The sequence below is a fragment of the Rhineura floridana genome, chromosome 4 (genome assembly GCF_030035675.1).
Source record: "Rhineura floridana isolate rRhiFlo1 chromosome 4, rRhiFlo1.hap2, whole genome shotgun sequence".
NCBI lineage: Eukaryota > Metazoa > Chordata > Lepidosauria > Squamata > Rhineuridae > Rhineura > Rhineura floridana.
The window spans coordinates 175,589,865-175,610,406 of NC_084483.1; the positions used below are offsets into that span (position 1 = coordinate 175,589,865).

General features: G+C 43.3%; 1 protein-coding gene across 1 annotated transcript in view; it reads left to right on the forward strand.

The window, feature by feature from the left end:
* KCNH1 (potassium voltage-gated channel subfamily H member 1) overlaps positions 1-20,542 on the forward strand; it is a 399,525-nt gene that overhangs the window by 72,900 nt on the left and 306,083 nt on the right. The window contains exons 4-6 of the mRNA XM_061626447.1: positions 858-986; positions 8,335-8,453; positions 14,821-15,213. Coding sequence (XP_061482431.1) covers positions 858-986; positions 8,335-8,453; positions 14,821-15,213 — 641 coding nt within the window. The remainder of the gene's footprint in view (positions 1-857; positions 987-8,334; positions 8,454-14,820; positions 15,214-20,542) is intronic.

Genomic DNA, 20,542 nt, shown 5'->3' on the forward strand with positions numbered 1-20,542 from the left:
AGCAACCAGTCCCACTGCTAATAGTGCAATCCCATACAAAAGGAATGGGCAACCTTTTTGCCTCCAGATTTTGGCTGAACATCAGGAAAAACTTCCTAACTGTTAGAGTGGTATGATAATGGAACCAATTACCTAGGGAAGTGGCGGGCTGTCCAACGCTGGAGGCATTCAAGAGGCAGCAGGACATGTGTCAGGTATGCTTTAAATTGGATTCCTGCATTGAGCAGGGGATTGGACTTGACTCTACTGTTCTATGATTCTAAGCAAAAATGTGGCAATGGGTGGCTGCTTGGAGGCCACATGTAGGTGTCTGTGGCTGGCAGTGGTGGTGGGCAGGCCACACACATATACTCTTATTCACATCCATACACACATCCGTACTCTCTCTCTCTCTCTCTCTCTCTCTCTCTCTCTCTCACACACACACACACACACACACACACACACACCCCTTCCCCTGCTGCCTGGTTGGTGAGCCACAGGAGCAGCATGGAGACAGCAATCTTGGCTGAACTGGGAGACTAGGCCCTGAAGTGCAAAAGATTGCTGACCCCGCGCTGCTTAGCAATCTTTTCCCCGCCATCCAGCTGATGACTTTGCTAGATAGTAGGGAAAGGTAAGTGAGGCTCCCTGGGGATCAGTCAACCTCAAAGAGAGTAGCTGAAGGACGCATGTGGCCCATAGGCCATTGCCCACCTGTGCCGTACAAGTCTACTGAGAAGTAAGGCCCGGTGAGTTCAATGCTACTCACTCCCAGGTAAGTGAGCATAAGTTTGCAGTCTAGTAAAACAATATGGTTGGCATGTTGTACAGCTTTTATGTCATTGACCAGCTTTTCCATGTTGTTTTCCCTCCAGGGACTCCTGTTTGGTTCTTTGTGAAAATTGCTCCCATTCGAAATGAACAGGACAAAGTTGTTTTATTTCTTTGCACTTTCAGTGACATAACAGCTTTCAAACAGCCTATAGAGGATGACTCATCCAAAGGTTTGTTGTTTGCTTTTTAAAGAAATGCATATTAAAAAAATCATTTATTTTCTATTTCAAAAAATTAAGTGTAAACTCATTTCACAGAGATTTTTGCTTTGTTCACAGAACTACAGTGAATCAGTCTGATGTAACTACAGGTAGACTATGCTTGTTAAACATCTTTATAATATATACAGCAGCATTGTTCCTGACTGGTATTCAGTCTAATGAGATTAGGGTTGCCAATTTTTCAGCCAGGACCACACCAGAGCCTTCAGCAGTAGCTTGATCTGCAGGAATTAGCAGGCAATTATTTTTATTGCCATGCCAGGAAGAGCTTCACAGTCTGAATTTTTGCAGATGAAGGAACTATTGGACTGGTTTTATTTATTTATCAAAGCATTTATATGCCACCTTTTTGGGCACAGCCTTCTCAAGGCATGTTAAAGCATCAAGCACAATACTAATACCAACAACAAACCTAAAAGCAAAAGTGGATGCTTTAAAACATGGGCCACTTCAGATGCATGAAAATGAGCATATAAAAACAGCACTGGTATCTGGGCATGCCCCCTTCTGGGGCAACTCCTTAACAAAAGGCCTTAATTATTAAGAGATGCGTGTTTTAAGGCTTGTTTAAAATTTTGTAGCATTGAGGCACCCCTGTCTGCAGAGGTAGTTCCATAATCTGGGGACTACCATAGAGAAGGCCCTGTCTTTAGCCCCACAAAGTGAATTGCCCTAAGATACAAGGTTATGAAAAGGGCCTCAGAGGCAGGCCTCAGTGCCTAGGCCACCTGAAAAGCTAGCTAACCTAGATAATAGTGCACCATCATCTTCAAGTTTAAGACCATCTTGAGTCCATATTGTTCCTGATTCAAATCCCAGATTCTCACTTTGCCCTCACTTGGTGTTGTGTGAGAACAGATGTTTTCCAGTTTTTTCCATTCGTATTAAATTTCCTGGCAGTTGGCGAGGATTCCCTGTCTTAAATTCTGTGTGCATGTGTTGTGTCTTGAACAACCTTATTTATATGTCATGATTTCAAAATATTTTCATTGGCTTGGTTGTGGCATACCTTAGAGTGTACACTGTGGGCCTCCACACAGAGCTGAGCTGTATAAGGTGATGCAGGTAAACATAAGAGCGGTTGCAATACAATGGGGAAGGACTATAGCTCTGTAGGGAGACAGCTGTGGCATCTGCACATGGTGTGGTTGGGCAGATGCAAGGGCTCTGAGATCTCACCAGGGCCCATCACCACTGACACCTGCCTCAACTGAACTTAGGGTGGGTCCCTGTAAAAGATTTTCTGGTGCTGAGAGAAGCATTGGTCATCTGTTGGTGCTTACAACAAACCACCACTGGAATTTCCTCACAAAATCCATTGGTCTGCCCTGACATAGCATAATTCCTAAGCCACACAGCCAATTGTGGAGGAATTAAATAGCTACCTACTTCAGGCAGCAGCAGCAGCAGCCTGGCCCTCCTTTCATTGTTTCCAAGGTCTGTTGTTGCCAGGTACCCTACTCTACCATCACTCCTGCTGTCTGCTGGGCTGCCTGGTAAGCTTACGGTAACTCAGCCCAACAACGGGGAGGGGAGGAGAGAACAAATGTGCGCCCTAGAGAGAACTGTCCAGCAAGAGGGGGTGGTACTTAGAATTTGGGAAGGCTGGGCTTGGATCCCTGCTCAGCTATGACGTTGACTTAGGTGGCTTTCAGGAAGTCATTCTTTCTCAGCCTAATGTGTACATAGCAGGATTGTTATTGTAGTTTATTATTATTGATTGCAAAATTAAATCCTAGACAAAGCTCTCAAATTGGTTAACGATAAAATATGGTACAAATCAATAGAAATGTAATCCCATAAAACAGACCTCAATGAAACTGCATTTAAATCAAGACAGACAATAACATGACAAGATAAAAAGTTATCCAGTCAATAAGTAACTAGAACACGTTAAGATCTATGACTCCCTGCGTCATAGCTGTGATCACTGTTGATGCAACCAAAGACGGCAATTGGCACAGCTACTGAATAGCTTCCCATAAACATGTAGATCTGCCAAAGTGATTGTGACCTTCTGAAGCCTAGTGTTAGTGAACAGGGACCTGTTATCTTGAGATGACACAGAGAGAGACACGTGAAACAGTATGAAGAAACTGTTGTTTGTTTGTGTGCAGATACTATTGTTATGGAAATATGCAGAGATACTCAGCGTCTGAGCTACAGGTGTGCCATTGTGTGTATTTACCTTAGTAGCAGGCTTTTACCCTGCATTTAGATCACTGAGACTTAAGACTTAGAAAAATAAGAAAAGCTACTTTATTTATAGAAATACATAGTAGATAGGAAAGGCATACCTAGTTCTAACTAACTAAGTTGGAGATGCAATGCCCAGACTTGGGGATTGCCCTCATGGCTCAGGAGAGAGAGCAAAAACAAATATGTCTCCTCTTTCCTCAGACAGTCAGAGAAGACAAAGGAAGGAGGGGCAGGTCAGCTTCCCTGAGCATATTAGTTTACAATGGAAGGAAGTTAGGTAGAGAAGAGCACAGTTAAAGGTAGGCAAGCCTAGCCAGCTGGAGGACCCTACCTCCATCTTCCTTCTGGAATACAAACAAAAGAACCCAAACAGGAGTTGCTCTTGTCCCACTTCCAACAGCTATAAATGTCAATGCCTTCAGAAATTATAGATCTGTTGTATGCCATAAGCTTCTAATTATTGGCTACTTTTTGGTGTGCATATCATGGAAACGATTCACTTTTCGAAGCTGCCTAGAATGTACGATCACCTCGTAAATTAAATGAATGGGCTTTTATAGAAGGGCATATACCAAACACAGGACCTTGAAAAATTGTTCAGACCAGTTACATTTGACAGAGACAAGAGACAAGTGTTAAAAAGTTCTCACTCTGGGGCACAGTCCAGCCTTGTGCAGGGCAGTGGAAATCCTGTAGCTAGTCCAAGCACCATGTATGAAAGAGTCACATGCAACTTCTGACACAATAGTTGCCCCAAAATAGATCAGAAAGTGCCTTAGACTCCTCCATTAAAGTTTTGGGAGGGATTTGGGGGTTTACTCCAACTTTGTGTGCTTTGCCTCTTGCCACTTTTTCAAGTGCCGCTTACATCCCTGTTCCATGGTCTCATTGCTCCTTGAGGAGGGAGGATGGCGTTACAGCAGGGATGCAGAACCTCAGATCCGGGGGGGGGGGTCAAATGTGGCCCTGCAGCCCCCTCTGTCTGGCCCTTGGAACCCTCTCCAGGCCACACGTATTGCTCAAGCAAGGCTCAGCAGAAGCAAGAATTCCTCTTATACTTCTTCCTCTTCTGCAGAATCTAACAGCCAGTCTCAGTGGATGGTGTCAGGCTAGGTTGTCACACATGTGTGGGAGGCCTTTGGCCCTCCAGATGTTGCTGAACTACAACTCCCATCATCCATGGCCATAGACCATGTTTGCTGGGGCTGATGGGAGTTGTAGTTCAGCAACATCTGGAATGCCAAAGGTTCCCCACACCTGACCTAACAGTATTTCACTGTGAAGCTTCCACCTGTAGTTCAGTTGATCTATACATAGATCCAACCACTCCTGACAGTGGCTGGATCCTACCTTCAATAAGGAGTATTGTGCTAGATGAACTCAGTATAAGATTGGGCTCAGTATAAGATGGCTTCATATGTTCTCAGCTGAGTTTTGAATAAATTATCTTAGTCCAAAGGTTTGTGTGTCTTTCTGTTAGCTTCAAAGCAGTCTGTGCTGAGCAACAGTTGGTCTTGCTCACACCTTGGATGAGCTGTTCAACTGCTCCCTGTCATAGTTAACCAGACTCTGAACAACGGCTGAATATTCTCAGTGCTCATCAGTCATTCAGGGCAAAAAGCACAGACTGTGGTGATGCTGCAGAACAGCGGATTAGCAATAGGAGCATAGGGAAACAGCCTTAAGCAGAATCAGATCACTGGTCCATCTAGTTCAGTATTGTCTACACTGATTGGTAACGGCTCTCCAGGTTTTCTAGTAGGGGCCTTTCATGGCCCTATCCTTATGACCTTCTGTGAACCTTGGACCTTTTGTGTGCAAAGCACGTGCTTTTCCCCATTGATTAGCTTTGATCAAGGTGTTGTTGAAAACAGATGCATGTGAGTAAAGCTTAGTGTTCTGAATGTGAGATTTGGGGATGCATTTTACTAGTGTGTATGTCATTAGGCTGGGATCTAAGGAGTTGCTGAGGTTCACACAATAGGCTTCTGACAGCTCCATCAAATTTTGGAATTAAAAAAAAAATGAATAGCCTCCCTAGCTTGCCTCACAGCATAGAATAATCTACTGTTGAAACTCTTCCTGCTTTCAAAAGCAGCTCGCCTCATAGGGGTGGGGGCGGGGAGCTCCTGTTGGAGAAAAGTAAGTCTAAGCCTGTAAACCTCTGTACACTTCTTTGGGAGTAAGTCCTATTGAATATAATGGGACTTCTGAGTAAGTATGACTAGGATCAGGCTGCACAGGGTTCACAGAAAAACTAATGTCGCAGGTCTTTGGATTGTCACACTGTATAACATGGAGAGAGTCTAATTTTGTGTAGTCCCAATCTTGAATTTTCTGCTTCTTTTTTAAGGTCATCCCACAGCTAAAAGGAATTTTCCAAATGAAATGTTTTCTGTACTATTTGCATTCGATGCAATAGTCTAAGTCTATTGCATTTTCATCTGTCTTCACTGACTAATGAGAATAATCAGTCCTAGTCTATTTTATGTGTACAGGAGACAGCCATGTCTCTTAGGCTTCTGTAGTGGTGTGTTGTAATAAGATTAAGAGGATATACACACGGATTCCTGCATTCTAGGTATGATGGGACATCCTCAATCCTTGTCCCATTATAGATGTTACTGATTCTGGCCTTCCCTCTGGTTTTCTTCTCTTCATTCTTGCTATTTTACATGCTCGATGAGAATTCGTATCCTCTTATTTTTTCTATAATATTCTAGCCTTTCTCTTATCAGGCAGTACTATACAGGGGCTGTAATGAGATAAAGCATTTAGACATTGTTTTCAGAATGGGAACTCTCACTGCTGGTATTGTCTTGTATTTGAATCCATTCCACTTGAGCAAAAACCTCTTTCTTAAAAAGCTGCTACTTGTTTGAATCTAGCACAAATGTTAAATGCTGCAGTCTGTGGCCGCATCTTTACAAAAGGGCATTTAAACCAAGCCATTTAGTTCAGCACCATGGCCAGCACCAGTGGTTAATACAATTGATCCACCAAGCACATGGTTTTACGCTGCGTGCCTGAACACACTTAGGAACATAGGAAGCGGCCTTATACTGAGTCAGACCATTAGTCCATCCAGCTCAGTATTCTCTACACTGGCTGGCAGTGGCTATACAGGGTTCCAGACTGGGTTCTCTCCAGTCTTACCTGGAGATATTGGGGACTGAACTGGGGACCTTCTGCATGCACAGCAGATGCTCTGCTGCTGAGCTATGGCCCTTTTCCAACTTTCATGCAACACTTACTTGGAGTAAGTCTGACTGAACTCAGTGAAACTTACTTCTGAGTAGATATGCACAGGATTGTGCTGCCAATGTCACAGTCAACAAGTCTTAATTATCATGACAGTTGTTCATTCCCCAGATACTCTGTGTTTAAACACATGGATTCACACTGAATATACTTTGCCTACATTCAAACATGCCTTCATGCATGTATCTAGCTGAACAAACAACTCTGTGGAGGTTGTTCTGCATGGCAAGCTGCTCGTGAGAATTCCTCTTCATGCAGCCAGAGCAATTTTCATATGATTGCAGTCTGCAATAAAAGATTCTTGATACTTTCTGCATTCAAATCATAAATGAGTCAGTCCACTACAGTCATGCAAAGAGAAGCTTCAGTCTGCACCATACTCACCCACAATTAATTCACGGCAAATTTCTTTTCTGGATGTGTGTGTGTGTGTGTGCGTGAGAGAGAGAGAGAGAGAGAGAGAGAGACCTACTGCATAGCTACAAACAATGCCATGATTTGGTCTGAATGGAAATCTTGTGCAGACCCTCTTCTTGACCCTAGTCTCACTCTGCCTCCATTTCCTTTCCCTCTTCATAAGAACATAAGAAGTGTCTGCTGAAAGAGACCAAAGGACTATCTAGTCCAGCATTCTGTTCTCACAGTAGCCAACCACATGCCCATAGGAAACCGGCAAGCACACTTGCACCCTCCCCACTCATGTCCTGGTATTCATATGGCCTCTGATCCTGAAGGTAATATAGCCGTCAGGACTAGTAGCTACTGATATCCTCTCTAGCCTTACAAACCCTACTTTTTACAGAATTATTGACAATGCACTTCAGCTACATATTTTGTAAATGTATTCTGCTTTTCCCTTCATAAACATAAGCTAACCTTTGTCACTTCATGGCCTGAGAAACCAGCAACCTAACAATGTCAAGTGAGGTTTGGGGACTGCACTTTTCAGTACACTGCCTCTGATTCATTGGTGGGGAAGGACCATGATAGGAGTGCATAGGTGTAGTTGTACAAATTCAGGCTTATTGGCCGAAGGGAAAGAGAAACCACATGCCTAAAGTGTTTAAAGGCAAAAACAAACACATATGTACCAGGACACAAATCTTGAGGGACAGATAAGAAATGAAATGTTGGTTGTTTCACTGCCTCAGATGTTGACCTCTTTCTTCATAAAAAGAATTGAAACACAGCCTTGTAAATGGACTAGGGCAGGAAGGGCTAACCTTGTTTTTTCTGTTGATATCTGCATTCTTGCAAGGTTAATCTGTCAATCTGTAGATAGAGCCAGGGCTAAGAATGAGCCGAGCCAGAAATGTTCTGAATTAGTTTATCTAGAAAAAAGACCAACCGACTTCAATGGCTACTTCAGATTAGAATTTGCACTTCTATGCAGGTCTACTCAGAAGTAATCCCCAGTGGATTTGATGGGTTTCTTGTCCAATAAGTATACAGAGGACTTTATTTATTTATTGCACAACAGACAAATACTGCTACTGTTCTGCAAAGCAAGAGAGAACAATTTCTCAAGGAAATCTGATGGGATGGAACAATGGGGCAGCTTCAGGAGGCCTGAGGGGAACATAAAATGAGGCTTGGGGCTGCACACAGGCTGAAGATTCCCCACTTGTTGTCCAGGAAAATGAGGTTACAGGTGAGTCCACCTGAAATAATATACTGAACCTGCCCTTTGACCTCATGAAGCCTCATGGCAATCAATATGTACCTGAGAACCAGTTAAAATGAAAAAGCTTTTGGGAATGTTCCTAGAATTGTTTTTTTAATGTAACTGGTTGTTTCTTTCTAGTAACTGCTGTTCAATTTCTTGTGTTGCCTTCAGGCTGGGGAAAGTTTGCTCGCTTAACCCGTGCACTCACAAGCAGTCGAGGAGTCCTGCAACAGCTTGCTCCAAGTGTGCAGAAAGGAGAGAACATTCACAAGCATTCCCGGCTTGCTGAGGTAACATCTGATTCTTCTCCCCCACCCTGTCCACTTGAATAAGTAGCACCCACCTGTTGGAACAGATTGCCTGTTGGCCCTGAAAAAAGATGTCTGCTTTTGGGAAGTTTGCTCAGGGCAATTTGGCAGAAAATCAAGATGATTGACAGGGGTCCACAAATTCCGCTTGCCATGGTAAGTGTTCCATCATTGTCTGCCGAGTGGAACAAGATAAGCCCTGGCCTTTATCTTGCCCTTGGAACTGCAGAGGAGCGAGGATCATTCCTGCAGCTACATTGGGCCTACAGAGTCCATTTTGACTAATGTCATGGCACCAGATCCTCTGCCCTAGATCCTGCATCCTGTCCCTTAACCCTGAGGAAGTACTACTGTCATTTCACTGTAAGGAATGGAAGACCCTGGTCTTCCAAAGAACAGGAAGGTCCTAAGGAGAATCCCTCACCTTCATTGCGGCCACACATTGTTGACGTGTGTGCGTTGTTGCGTGAAACAGCATACATTACGTTGGAGTTAAGTTGAGCAAGAAACTTCTTCAGAGCATTAGAGCATGTTAAGAGTCTTTATTAAGACATTATGGCCAAAGGCTTAAGAATAAATACATGTTGAGTTTCTTCAGTCACCCCCCCCCTCTGGGGGTAAACACAGAAGACAACCTCTCAGTTCAGAGGCAATACACAGAAGACTCAGCTTAACACAGATAGCTGCTAGAACTTTTCCCAGTTTATCACGATGGCTACCATAGCAACGGCCTTGGCAGTCCGTTCCCAGACTGGGCAAAGACATAACTCCCCCTAGTTACAGTTTTTCAGACTTGATGGAAAACAAACTCAGTGACAGTGCAGTTCAATGGTCAACACTCCAAACATCACCCACTACAACAGAGGTGGGAACCTATGGCCCTGCAAATATTGTCAGATGGCAATTCTCATCATGACCATAGCCATGATGGCTGCGTACTTTCTCCAGTGTTGGACACCCCCAAATGCTTCCTCCCAACCTAGAGGCAGCAGTGTGAATGGCTGCCTGCAACAATATCACAATCATCAGCATCACTACCCCTTCTTATGGGGAAGCCCTGCAGCTGATGGGTTCTGTGTGCAAGCATCCTAACCACTGGCTGATGGAGTTTGCTGGTTGTTGTGATTGGAGTGACAATCCTTCCTTCCTTGTCTGTCCCTGGCTATTGCCCTGGCAAAAGTGATGTTCTGCTGCCTGTCGTGTTGGGTTCAGTACCCTGCCTGAGGAAAGCCATGGAGCTTTGTGGCTGTCGGCAGAGTTATTGTCCTCCTGATCAGTGGGGCTATAGCTTTAGATATGCTAGAAGACGTACTTTGGGTTCTTAATGGAAACATGATTCTGCATTTTGTGTGTGTAAGGGCCAGATTTCATGATGCCATCATGGCATTCCCACCATTGGCATGTGTTGATTGGTGCTGTCCATGCATGTGTAACATGGGGGGCATTGTTAGTGAGTGATGATATGATTGGTGACACAGCTGATGTGTCATTGTTGCTACAGTTTTTCCCATCTGTGCTGCTAATATTGTGTTTTTGATGTTGCTGCTGGGTATGCACAGTATCCCATGAGGTTTTCCCAGTGTAAGCTCTGGTATAAAAGCATCCATCTTCGCTAAACCACAGGATTGCAGTGCCTGCAGTGTCCATACATTCCAATCTAGTAATCTGTTGTGGGTTTTCTGATGGACCTGGAACTCTCCTTTGTACAAGCTGAAGGGGGCATCTTGACATATGTGCATCTGTCTGTGATGCTGATTGCCATATTTGTGGGCTTTGAATGGTTAGCTGTGCCTTATAAGCCTTTAAGAATTTATCTATCAAATCTGAATGCAGCAGGTCTTAAGGTGTGTTGGCAAATGTTTGCATATTTTTAGACTATGCTTACATTTGAAACATAAAACAAATGCCCAAGCAAAGAGTCAGGGCATTGCCTTTTTCATAAAGAACAGTGCAGCTGCAGATCAGAACTTTGCCTCTGCTTTAAGTAGCCCATTTCCTTTTTGCTAGGTAATTCCTTGCTAAGTGGGGGCATTTGACAAGGCTTCACATGAATTTAAACCAGGACAGTTGGCAAATTAATTATAAATAATAAACATCAAGAGTATATTCTTCACATATGAAATGTGTATTATTAATTGCCAGTTAAATATTGCACTTATTATTTTTATATCACTGAGTCTACGTCTAAGATCCAGTGGATTACAGCACATCAGGAATCAGTAGATGTTGTTGGGAAGCCACCCCCCACTGAAATGACTATTATAATTTTTAAAAAAATGTTTAAAGGAAAGCACAACCATTCTAATCCATAAGGGGACTGTGAAAGGGGTCAGATGTGTTTTGGATATGGCTTAACCGTGCTGATGGACCTACAGAATCATAGAATAGTAGAGTTCAAAGGGGCCTATAAGGCCACTGAGTCCAACCCTCCCCCCTGCTCAATGCAGGAATCCAAATTAAAAGCGTACCTGACAGGTGGCTGTCCTACTGTCTCCTGAATGCCTCCATAATGCTTCTGGTCTCCTGCTTGTCTTACAAGTGTAAGAGCAGTACTTGATTTGTATTCTGCAAGAGCAGTTATAATGGATGCTTGGAAAAACCTCTAGAAAGACAGATATGGCATGATTGTGACTATGTAAATCATGGCACCTATATGTAGAGCCCCATGTGGTGGCAGAAGTTCCTGTGGTAGTGAATCTGCTTGAGCACCTTCTAGCTGCAGTTTGAGTGGCATTCCGCATTGTTATTTAAATGTATATCCTGCCCTTCCTCCCAAAGGGAGCCCAGGGTGGCAAACTGGGATAAGGTATCTGCTTAAAAAAGCTTGTTGAAACAGGAAAGAGGTCTTAGGTAAGTTGCTCTGAAGCTCCTCAGGTATGAATCTGTACTTAGCCAGTGCTTTGATTAGCTGTATCCTGTCTGATGTTAGTGGATCCTACATAGAAACATAGAGTTGGGATGGAACCATGTAGGTTATTTAAGTTTAGTTTATTTATATGCTGTTTTTTTTACAGTAAACTGTGCCCAAAGCAGCTCTGAACAAACCATAGCTTATTATCAAAATACATCACTGCTGAATTTTTTTGTTTCATATCAATAAAGTAAAATACAACAAAATTAAAAAATTCAACAAACATAGGATGAATTCGATTTTACAATTTAATAATCTAGCCTTAATATACAGTGAAGCTATGTGCAGCAAATCCCAGGCAGCTCCTTCTCTCTTGCCCAGTGCCTTTGGTGTGCCTTTGGTGTGCCTTCAATTAGCCAAGGTTCCAGAAATTGGTTCAGGTCATGGAAGAGATCTTCCAAGTCTGGGACATGCTACACACCTGGATCCATGGATTTCTACCATGTGGCCACCACAGGTCTGCACTCTAGGATTCCATTTCCATTTCTGTGCATTTGCGGGTCCAGATATCATTTTGCCCTCCCAGCAGTCATGGGTGCAAATCCGTCACAGGCATGGAGGGGAGGCACGAGATCCTGAGAATGGAAAAAAAGACGGGGATCAGTTCAGGTCTTCCCAGTTGGCCTCCACCTTAGGGCAGCTGTGTGGTCCATCACTTGCTTGATGCAGGAAATTCAGAGCTAAGCAGATTCCCAACAGATAGCTGTCCCACCTCTGTTTGAAGACTTCCAGTGAGGATGTGTCTAACACCATTATCAACAACAACAACAATCTTTATTGCTTAGTCAACCAACCATTGCAAAACATTAAAACAACCAACTAAATACAAAGCAGTTGAAAGATAAAACATATACTTAAAATAGACTATACAGGGAGCAGTTTTAAACAGTACAATAGGTTAAGAACAGTACACAATCTTGCAGGGTCTGATCTCCATGGCCAAGTTTAGAAATTTTGGCCACTTGGACGGTAATTGATTTGTCAGTACCCTCAAGGAGGGCTGACGAAAGAGCATCCAAGGAACGGCCTGGGAAAGCTTGCAGGATGGGGTGTAAAAGACCTTTCCTAGCCTCATCATAGAATGTACATGTAAACAGGATGTGTGATACCATCTCCACTTCAAACTTGTCACAGGGACAATATCTATTGTTCCTCAGGATTTTATCAAATCTGCCCTCCAAAGGTTTAGAGGGTAGGGCGTCAAAACAGGCCAAAGAGAAGGCCCTTCTATACTTAGGAACAGATAGCCAACTTAGGTAGCGCATCCCCTCTTTACGAGGGGGACCTATTAAACCCAGGGTCCCAAGGCAGCTGCGAAAAGCTCTTGATTGTCGATATCGACTAACTGCTGTTTGACCATCACCTTGGCCCTACTGAGTTCCATAGAGAGCAGGTCAACAAAGGAGGGGCCTACTGGGACAATTTTGTCCACCACCAGTTTGGACCAGGATGACTTAAAGGGATCACTCAAAGTCTGCCTCGTAAATGAATCTTGAGGGAGCGTGGAACAACAGCATAGCCAGTATTGAATAGTGTAAGTCCAGGCTAGGCAGTTTATAGCGTTGAGGCCAGCCTCCAATTTGAGAGTAGCTCCGGAGACGCATCTTGGGACTCCAAAGATGGATCTAAGGAAGAAGTGGAAAGTTCCTTCAAGTGAGCCCTTAAAATAGGGATACCAAATTGGGGCCCCATAAAGCATCATCAGGGCTATTTTAGTTCTTGTCCATTGTCAAACTACTCTTACCATTAAGAATATTCTCCGAATATTCAGCTGAAATCTGCCTTTCCGTAGCTAAAGCCCATGAGATCTATTGCTGCCTCTGGGGCAACAGAGAATAAGATTTTGCCTTCTTTTATGCAGCAGCCCTTCTTTTTTATGCAACAGCCCTCATTTTCAGCCTAAACATACCTAGCTGCTTGACCCTCATGGGTCTGGTTTTCCTCATAGGTCTGGTTTTCAGTGCCCTTCACTCCCATCCTCTGAACCTGTTCCAATTTGTCTACATCCATCTTAAAGTGTGGCACCCAGAAGTGGACACAGAACTCCAGTTCACGGCTTGTATCCAGTGTAGTGCTAAGTCAGTAGCTCTGTTAGTGCAAGGTTTTATGCGTACTCAGTGGAACTTTCCCCCTCCCCCCCCACTGTTCTGGAGGTTTCCCAGACCCCCAGAAGAGAAATGGTGCATGTAGGAATGGGAAGTTTCCATTGCACACCCATAAATCCTTGTGCTAACAGAATGGGTGCAATAGATACTGCCCGATGTTTGACTCGTGCGGAAACATGGTTTTATATGAAGATAAAGTGTGATACATTTTTATATAAGTGAAATATGATAGGCAATAAAAGGAACTGAATTCTTACTGAATGGAAGCATCCTGTTGTAAGCTCATCTTTCTCAAGCTTTCAGTTCTTATTCACATCTCCTTCTGGTTGCACAATGTTTCTTTGAAAATTCATGTACTTGTGTTTGAGGGAATATTAAACATAGCCATAGATGCTTTGCTTTGCTTTTATTTTAACTGTAAAAAGGTCTTAACTACATATGTAACATACTAGAATAACATTATGAATACCAACTCCTGACACACAAACACACAGAACTGGAAAATACATTCTTTATTATATATTTATGAAATTTGGCAAAATCTGTAATAAAAAGTGTTGCAATGTAGTTCAATCTATATAATAATACACTGAATGGTCATCAGTATTCGTAGGCCCACCTGTCCTTCTTTAACTCAAACTAACATCAATACCATTTTTATCTATTTTTAACCTTTATTATTATTTTTAATTGGCCACCAACTAATTTGTCTTGATTCCTTAATTATCTGATTTTTAGACAAATAAAATAAATAAAAATTATGCAAAAAGATACAAGACTATAAACACACATCAAACGTACAGATCTAAGACCATTACAGTATAGCAAAAAGATCTATTTACATTAAAATTCAAATTGTTGCTAAATCTCATAAATCCAATAAATGATTTTTGAGAACTATTTATTGATTTTGTGTCATCCATCAAATTTAATCCTGTACATTTCTGTTTGGAAGTAAGTTCCATTGAGTTCAATATGACTTACTCCTAGCTAAGTGAGGTTAGGAGTACAGCCATAATCATGTTCCTTCCAACAGTGGAGTTGGAAGGAGCCTATAAGGCCATTGGGTCCAGCTCCTGCTTAGTGCAGGCCCCATTAAATCTAGTAGAACTTGTAAAGGGCTTTGCATGCAGAAGGTCCCAGGTTCAATCCTTGGTATATCCAGGTAGGGCTGGGAATGTCCCCTGCCTGAAACTAGTCAGTGCAGACATTATTGAACTAGATGGACCGATGATCTGACTCAATATAAGATAGCTTCCTATGTTCCTATGAACATTTGCTTTGCTTTTTAATTGTAAAAGAGCTTTTCTCTTAATATTTTGCATTTCCACAGGTCCTGCAGCTGGGCTCTGAAATCCTCCCTCAGTACAAGCAAGAGGCACCAAAGACCCCACCGCATATCATTTTACATTACTGTGTTTTCAAGACCACTTGGGATTGGGTCATCCTGATTTTAACCTTCTACACGGCTATTTTGGTTCCTTACAATGTCTCCTTTAAAACCAAACAGAACAATGTGGCCTGGCTGGTAGTTGACAGCATTGTTGATGTCATTTTTCTAGTAGACATTGTGCTTAATTTCCACACCACATTTGTTGGGCCAGCTGGAGAGGTGATCTCTGACCCAAAACTGATCCGCATGAATTACTTGAAGACATGGTTTGTAATTGACCTTCTGTCCTGTTTGCCATATGATGTGATCAATGCATTTGAGAATGTTGATGAGGTGAGTTATATGAGTTTTGTTTTCACTGCTTATTCAGTCATTTGTTTGCACTGGTTATTTGGTGGAATGAATGTGGGGGAGGGAATTGCTATTTTAAAAATCAAAAATTGATTAATGTTAGTTGATATCTGTTTACACATGCACTTAAATTAATGTCATTCCGCTTTCCTATGTTACTAGTGCTAAAGATGGCTTCCAATGAAACAGTAGCAACACACACACTTTCAAATCTTGTATTAACAATTCAGAACGTACAACAAGACCACTAAAATTTCCAGACCCGGCACTGAATCAGCAGCTATCAAAAGCCTGACGGAAAAGGAAATATTTAACCAACTTCTTGAAAAACTCAGCATGATAAAGCTTGACTGACCTCTGTAGTGAACAAATTCTACAGCAAATTCTGCTGCAAAGGGAATGCCTGGCTCTGACCACTTAAGAATTCAGCACCCAAAGAGGCAGAAATCAGAGCAGGCTTTAGCTCTAGATCTCAACAGAGAATCATGGGAGAAGGAATCTTCTGTCTTCCCAATTTACATTCACTTTACTCTAGTGCTTCCTTGGTTGCTTGGAGTTGTGATGAGGAGGTGCTCTCTCTGGATGGAGATGAAGTCATGTTGGCTTTCTTTTCATCTGTACTTTGGTGATCTTTGGGGGGGGTGCTTGTAAGGAGAAGGGCCATCGTTTAGTGGTGGAGCATCAGCTTGCATGCAGAAGCTCCCATGTTCAATCCCTGGCACTTTCAGTTAGAGCTGGGAGAGAATACTGCCGGAAATCTTGGAGGGCTGCTGCCAGGCAGTGTAGACAATGCTAAGCTAGATGGCTCAAAGGTCTGAGCTGGTATGAGGCAGTTTCCTGTGTTCCCAAGCATATACATCTGACATGCTGAAATCTGTGGGTCCCCCCCCATTCTTAATGCAGCACATAAAGCATGTAAGCAGGTTTGTTTATGTATTCAAAAAACACCCTGCTTTTCCCCTTCCAAAGGAGGTGCTCAAATCAGCTGACAAAGTATAAAAAGCAAGCACAAAAATAAAATTAACAATAACCCTGTCATTAAAAGAACTAGATAAATACAAACACCATTCAAGACTATATGCAACATAAAAAGGGGTCCAGCGAGGTAGGACTAATTGTATTGCCAAAGGGGCAATGGTTCTTTTTGGATTCAGGCAGGCAATGAAAGAAACACCAAGTTTGCTTTTTAGCAGGTTTTATTCATAGGATGAAGGCATAAAGTTAACAAAATAAAGCAAAAGCAGATAATCTTATGGCCCTTTCAGCTGCTGGTGAATAATCCCTTCTATTTAGCAAGGATTCCAAGCTCCTGACAGTCAAGGTGCATCCTCTCGAGGCCTCTCCTTCTCAAAGTATGCGTTGGGATCTCTCTGAACAGGTGCACTACCAGGCTTATAAACTATTTCGCTACGTCACTGTAGCTTCATCATTCAAATTCCATTCTTGTGGCCTTGATACTATTCTTGCAAGGCCATAGGCGAAACTATTCAGAGAAGTGGCAACTAGCTAACAGAGGTAGTCAGTTGCTCCTGTGCTGATGCATTTAAGATGCTTGGCATCCAGTGCCACAATGCCCTCTGTGGCCTTGACATGAAGTCCAGAACCCCTCCAGCCGTGCCCTCTTATGACATCATGCATTCCTCCACAGAATTAATTCCTTGAAGGACACACCACTCAAAGGATTCTAATATCGCCAAGATTCAGGTCCCTACCTAGGCCTTAGATGGGGCACTAAAGGGGCAATTGCTGGACATCATCTGTCTCCTTGAAATCACAGTATTTATTTTCGAAAACGCTGGCAATTAAATTAAAGAGCAACAGAATCAAAGGCCTGCTTAAAAGAAAAATCTTCAAATGCTGGTGGAACACAAATAAAGAGGAATATGATATACTCTGCTGGGGCAGGAAGTTCCACATATGAGGTGCTGCCACAGAGAAAGCCCCCTTGTGTTTTGTCACCAACCTCAGAAGGCAATGGCATGTGCAAGAGGGACACACCAGCTAATCTTAAAGGATGGACAGGTTCCTATGGGAGGAGATGGTTCCTCATGTAGTTGGTCCTAAGGCTATTAAGGTTTTAAACAGGACAACCAGGGACCTTGAACTGCACTGGAAACAAACTGGGCATTCCAAAGGGATGGCGTCCAGTTACACACATAACAAAACTGCACCACCTAAAACTAGTTGCAGGACAGAAAAAAACATTTTTGTGTGTTATTGCTAAGGATTATTGCTAAGGATATTCCTTAGGATTCTTACTCCCTAAGGATGCTGCTGCGTTCTTTCCCAGTCAGCATCTGGGTCAGAACTCCACATGCTGGGTGACATAGATTCATGTCTAGAATGGGTAAAAAATAAAATACAATAACTAATGGTGTTTCTGTCTTCCTGTCCCAGCATCAGAGGCCTCATGGTGTACAAGGCAAGGGTTTAGCACAGCCACTGATGCCCACGTTGGATGCCGTAAGGCCTCCGATACAGGAAGGGAGCATTGTTTCACATCTCCCCTTGTCATGAGTGTCAGACATCTCAGGGCATTTATAGAAGGGATCCAGCATGGTCCACTGCATAAGGGTAAAAGTGAAAACACCATGTCCCCCTGCCCTGCTTCCTGTTGGAGGCTTCAGGTCACAGACAAAAGGGCCTGGTCATGTTAGGCCTTTCAGCAACATGCCTAGATTGGAATGTGAAATCCACCCTGGGTTCCATAATCTACGCCAGTTTTGATAGTATGTATTTGTGTGCATGGTGCGGAGAATCACGTATTGTAAAAACCATGGATTTTTGTTATTTTACTAGGAGCTCTATCCCTGCTTGCATTGCTCGTCAACCCCGCCCCAATCCCTATACCCTTAGATCTCACCAACACCCCCCCCCTGAACTCATTAAACCAAGGATGGGGAACCTGCTTGGTTTTCACCCTGTGGGCCAACTTTGACAAGTGGGTGGGGCAACCCCAATGTCAGTCACATGACATAACTGTAATGTCATGTAATTGACAACTGTCAAAGTTGGCCCACAGGGTGGGACAACCACTGCTGGTCTAATGAGTTAGTGTGTGCAATTTAAACATGGCTAAGCCTCCTCTGTGCTTTTCCCTATATGCTTTAGAGCTGGCTAAGGGCTCTCTTGTTTCCCCCTCCCCTTTAGAGCTGGCTAAGGCGCTCCCCCCGTTTCCCCCTTCCCTTTAGAGCTGACTAAGCTCTCCCACTTTCCCCTCTCTGTTTTTAGACTGGCTTGTCAGGAATGTTCCTCCATGGCTTTCCTGAGCTGCTCCCTGCTGCCTCTTCCGTCCTCCACTGCTGCGATATAATTCGCAACCTGTCTGTTGGGCTGCAAACTACAGAGTGACAGATTCAGGGTTTACATTTTTATTTAGATAGAAAATAAAGATCTATTCAAAGTCTTAACCCTATTTTGTAATCTGAGAATGCTTCTGCATTGGGGAGAGAGTAAATCATGCACTCACATTTTATTTCTACAGTTCATTGAGTGTGCTGAGTTCACTTCTGGGATGAATCTGCTACTGCTGCGTTTTTGTTTTTTGTTTTGCCCAGAAGCAAAACCCAGCACAGGCTGCTATCTCCAGCCCCTTCAGCTATGCTGTATACATCATGCCAACTGACTTTTGGGTGTGATGATAAGGTTAACTACATTGAAATCCTCAGAATCAAAAGTGACTTGTTGGCATGTTCTAGCAAGTCAGAGAATGAAACCCTGAGCTGCTTCTCTTAGCCATATAGCGTGTACTACTTTTATTTTGCAAAAACAAAGATAAGAACACAACAGGGCTGCAGGGACAAATGATACAACTTTTCAATCACATTAATCAAATGTAGTAAAGACCATAAAATCACATTCTGTCCCCATAGGGAGCCCCTCCCCCCAATCACGCCTGCAGTGCAAGGGAACATCCTTGTCAATTGCAGCACTTTTTTTGTGTCATCACAACAGGTGCAAGCTGTGTAATTCAGTTTGGGTCTAATCTTTCTTTACTCAGGATGGATTTTCATCAAAGAGCCATCTTAGCAAACCAACTCAATTTTAAGACGAGCTGGCATTGGTCCATGAAGAATCCTGGGGTATATAAGCCACAGCACATTGGTGAAGACCCTGGTAGATTGTTACCCCCCCCCTCCCAGACCCAGTGGCTCTTTTCAGCAAATTACAAAGCCTCATCAATTTCTCAGCTTCCTCTGAAGGTCAGACTGCCTCTGCTTGACTTGAAATAATGTAGCTCTCCCAGCAGGCAGGTAGGCAGGCAGCAACAACAATTGTATTGGCTGGTTCACACTTGCATGTTGGGGACATGCATTCACCCCTTGATGACTGCCCTATCACATGATTGCAGAATCGTGCCTTGATTACTGCAGCCTTCTCCTCTTTTGGCCTTCCTCATCCACAATTTGGTCTTCCCATCTCTATCCAAAATTGCACTACCACAGTCATTCATCTCTCCTGTTCCTCAGACTATGCGTTACCCCCAGTAGTGGCAAATTCAGAAGTCCCTTCATGATAGTCACAACCATGTCACCTCCCTCTTTTTTGCTGCTGGGTTGAGAATGAGATCCTTGTTAATCCCTTCTTCCACAACAACAGATGTTCCTAGGAGCCAATCCGCATGAAAGGGGAGAGTGTTAGCTACTGAAGAGTCTTCTCAGTGACTGACTCACCTCCTTTTGCTCTGATTGGCTCCAATCAGCAGGAAAGGACAAGGAAGCATGTTAGAAGACTCTTCTCAGAGGCTAACACACTCTCCTTTCATGTTGATTGGCTCATAGGATGCTGGAGACATAGGGACTCTGCTGGCACCCTGCTCTCAAAAAAGTAAGGGGTCTAAAAACCCCTGAGTCCCTGGATGATTATAGCACTGGTTACCCCTCCTTAGATCTCTTCACTGCACCATGACCCCCTTTTACATTCAGTACAAAGTCTGTATCCTGACCTCAAAAACTGTCCACAATTTTTCCTCTACCTCATCTTTCAGCCCTTGCTTCTTGTTAATGTCTCTGGCCATGGCCTCCATTTCTCCAGCTCTTATCACCTTTGACCGATCAAAGGTCTTCTGCTCCAAAAGATGACACTCCCTAGTCTCCCTCCTCCCTATTCATGGATCTCCCTCCTGGAACATGTACTATCTTCCTTCCATCAAGTACCTCTGTTGGGCCTTGGCCAACCATGGAAACAGACTGCAGTTGGGTGTGTGGGTCCAGTACAGGCGGATTAAGGTCCAAAGGGACAAAGGCAGATGACATGATATGATGACATTGGTGGTCCAGTAGACAAAGGGAGGACAGCAAGGCAAGCTAGT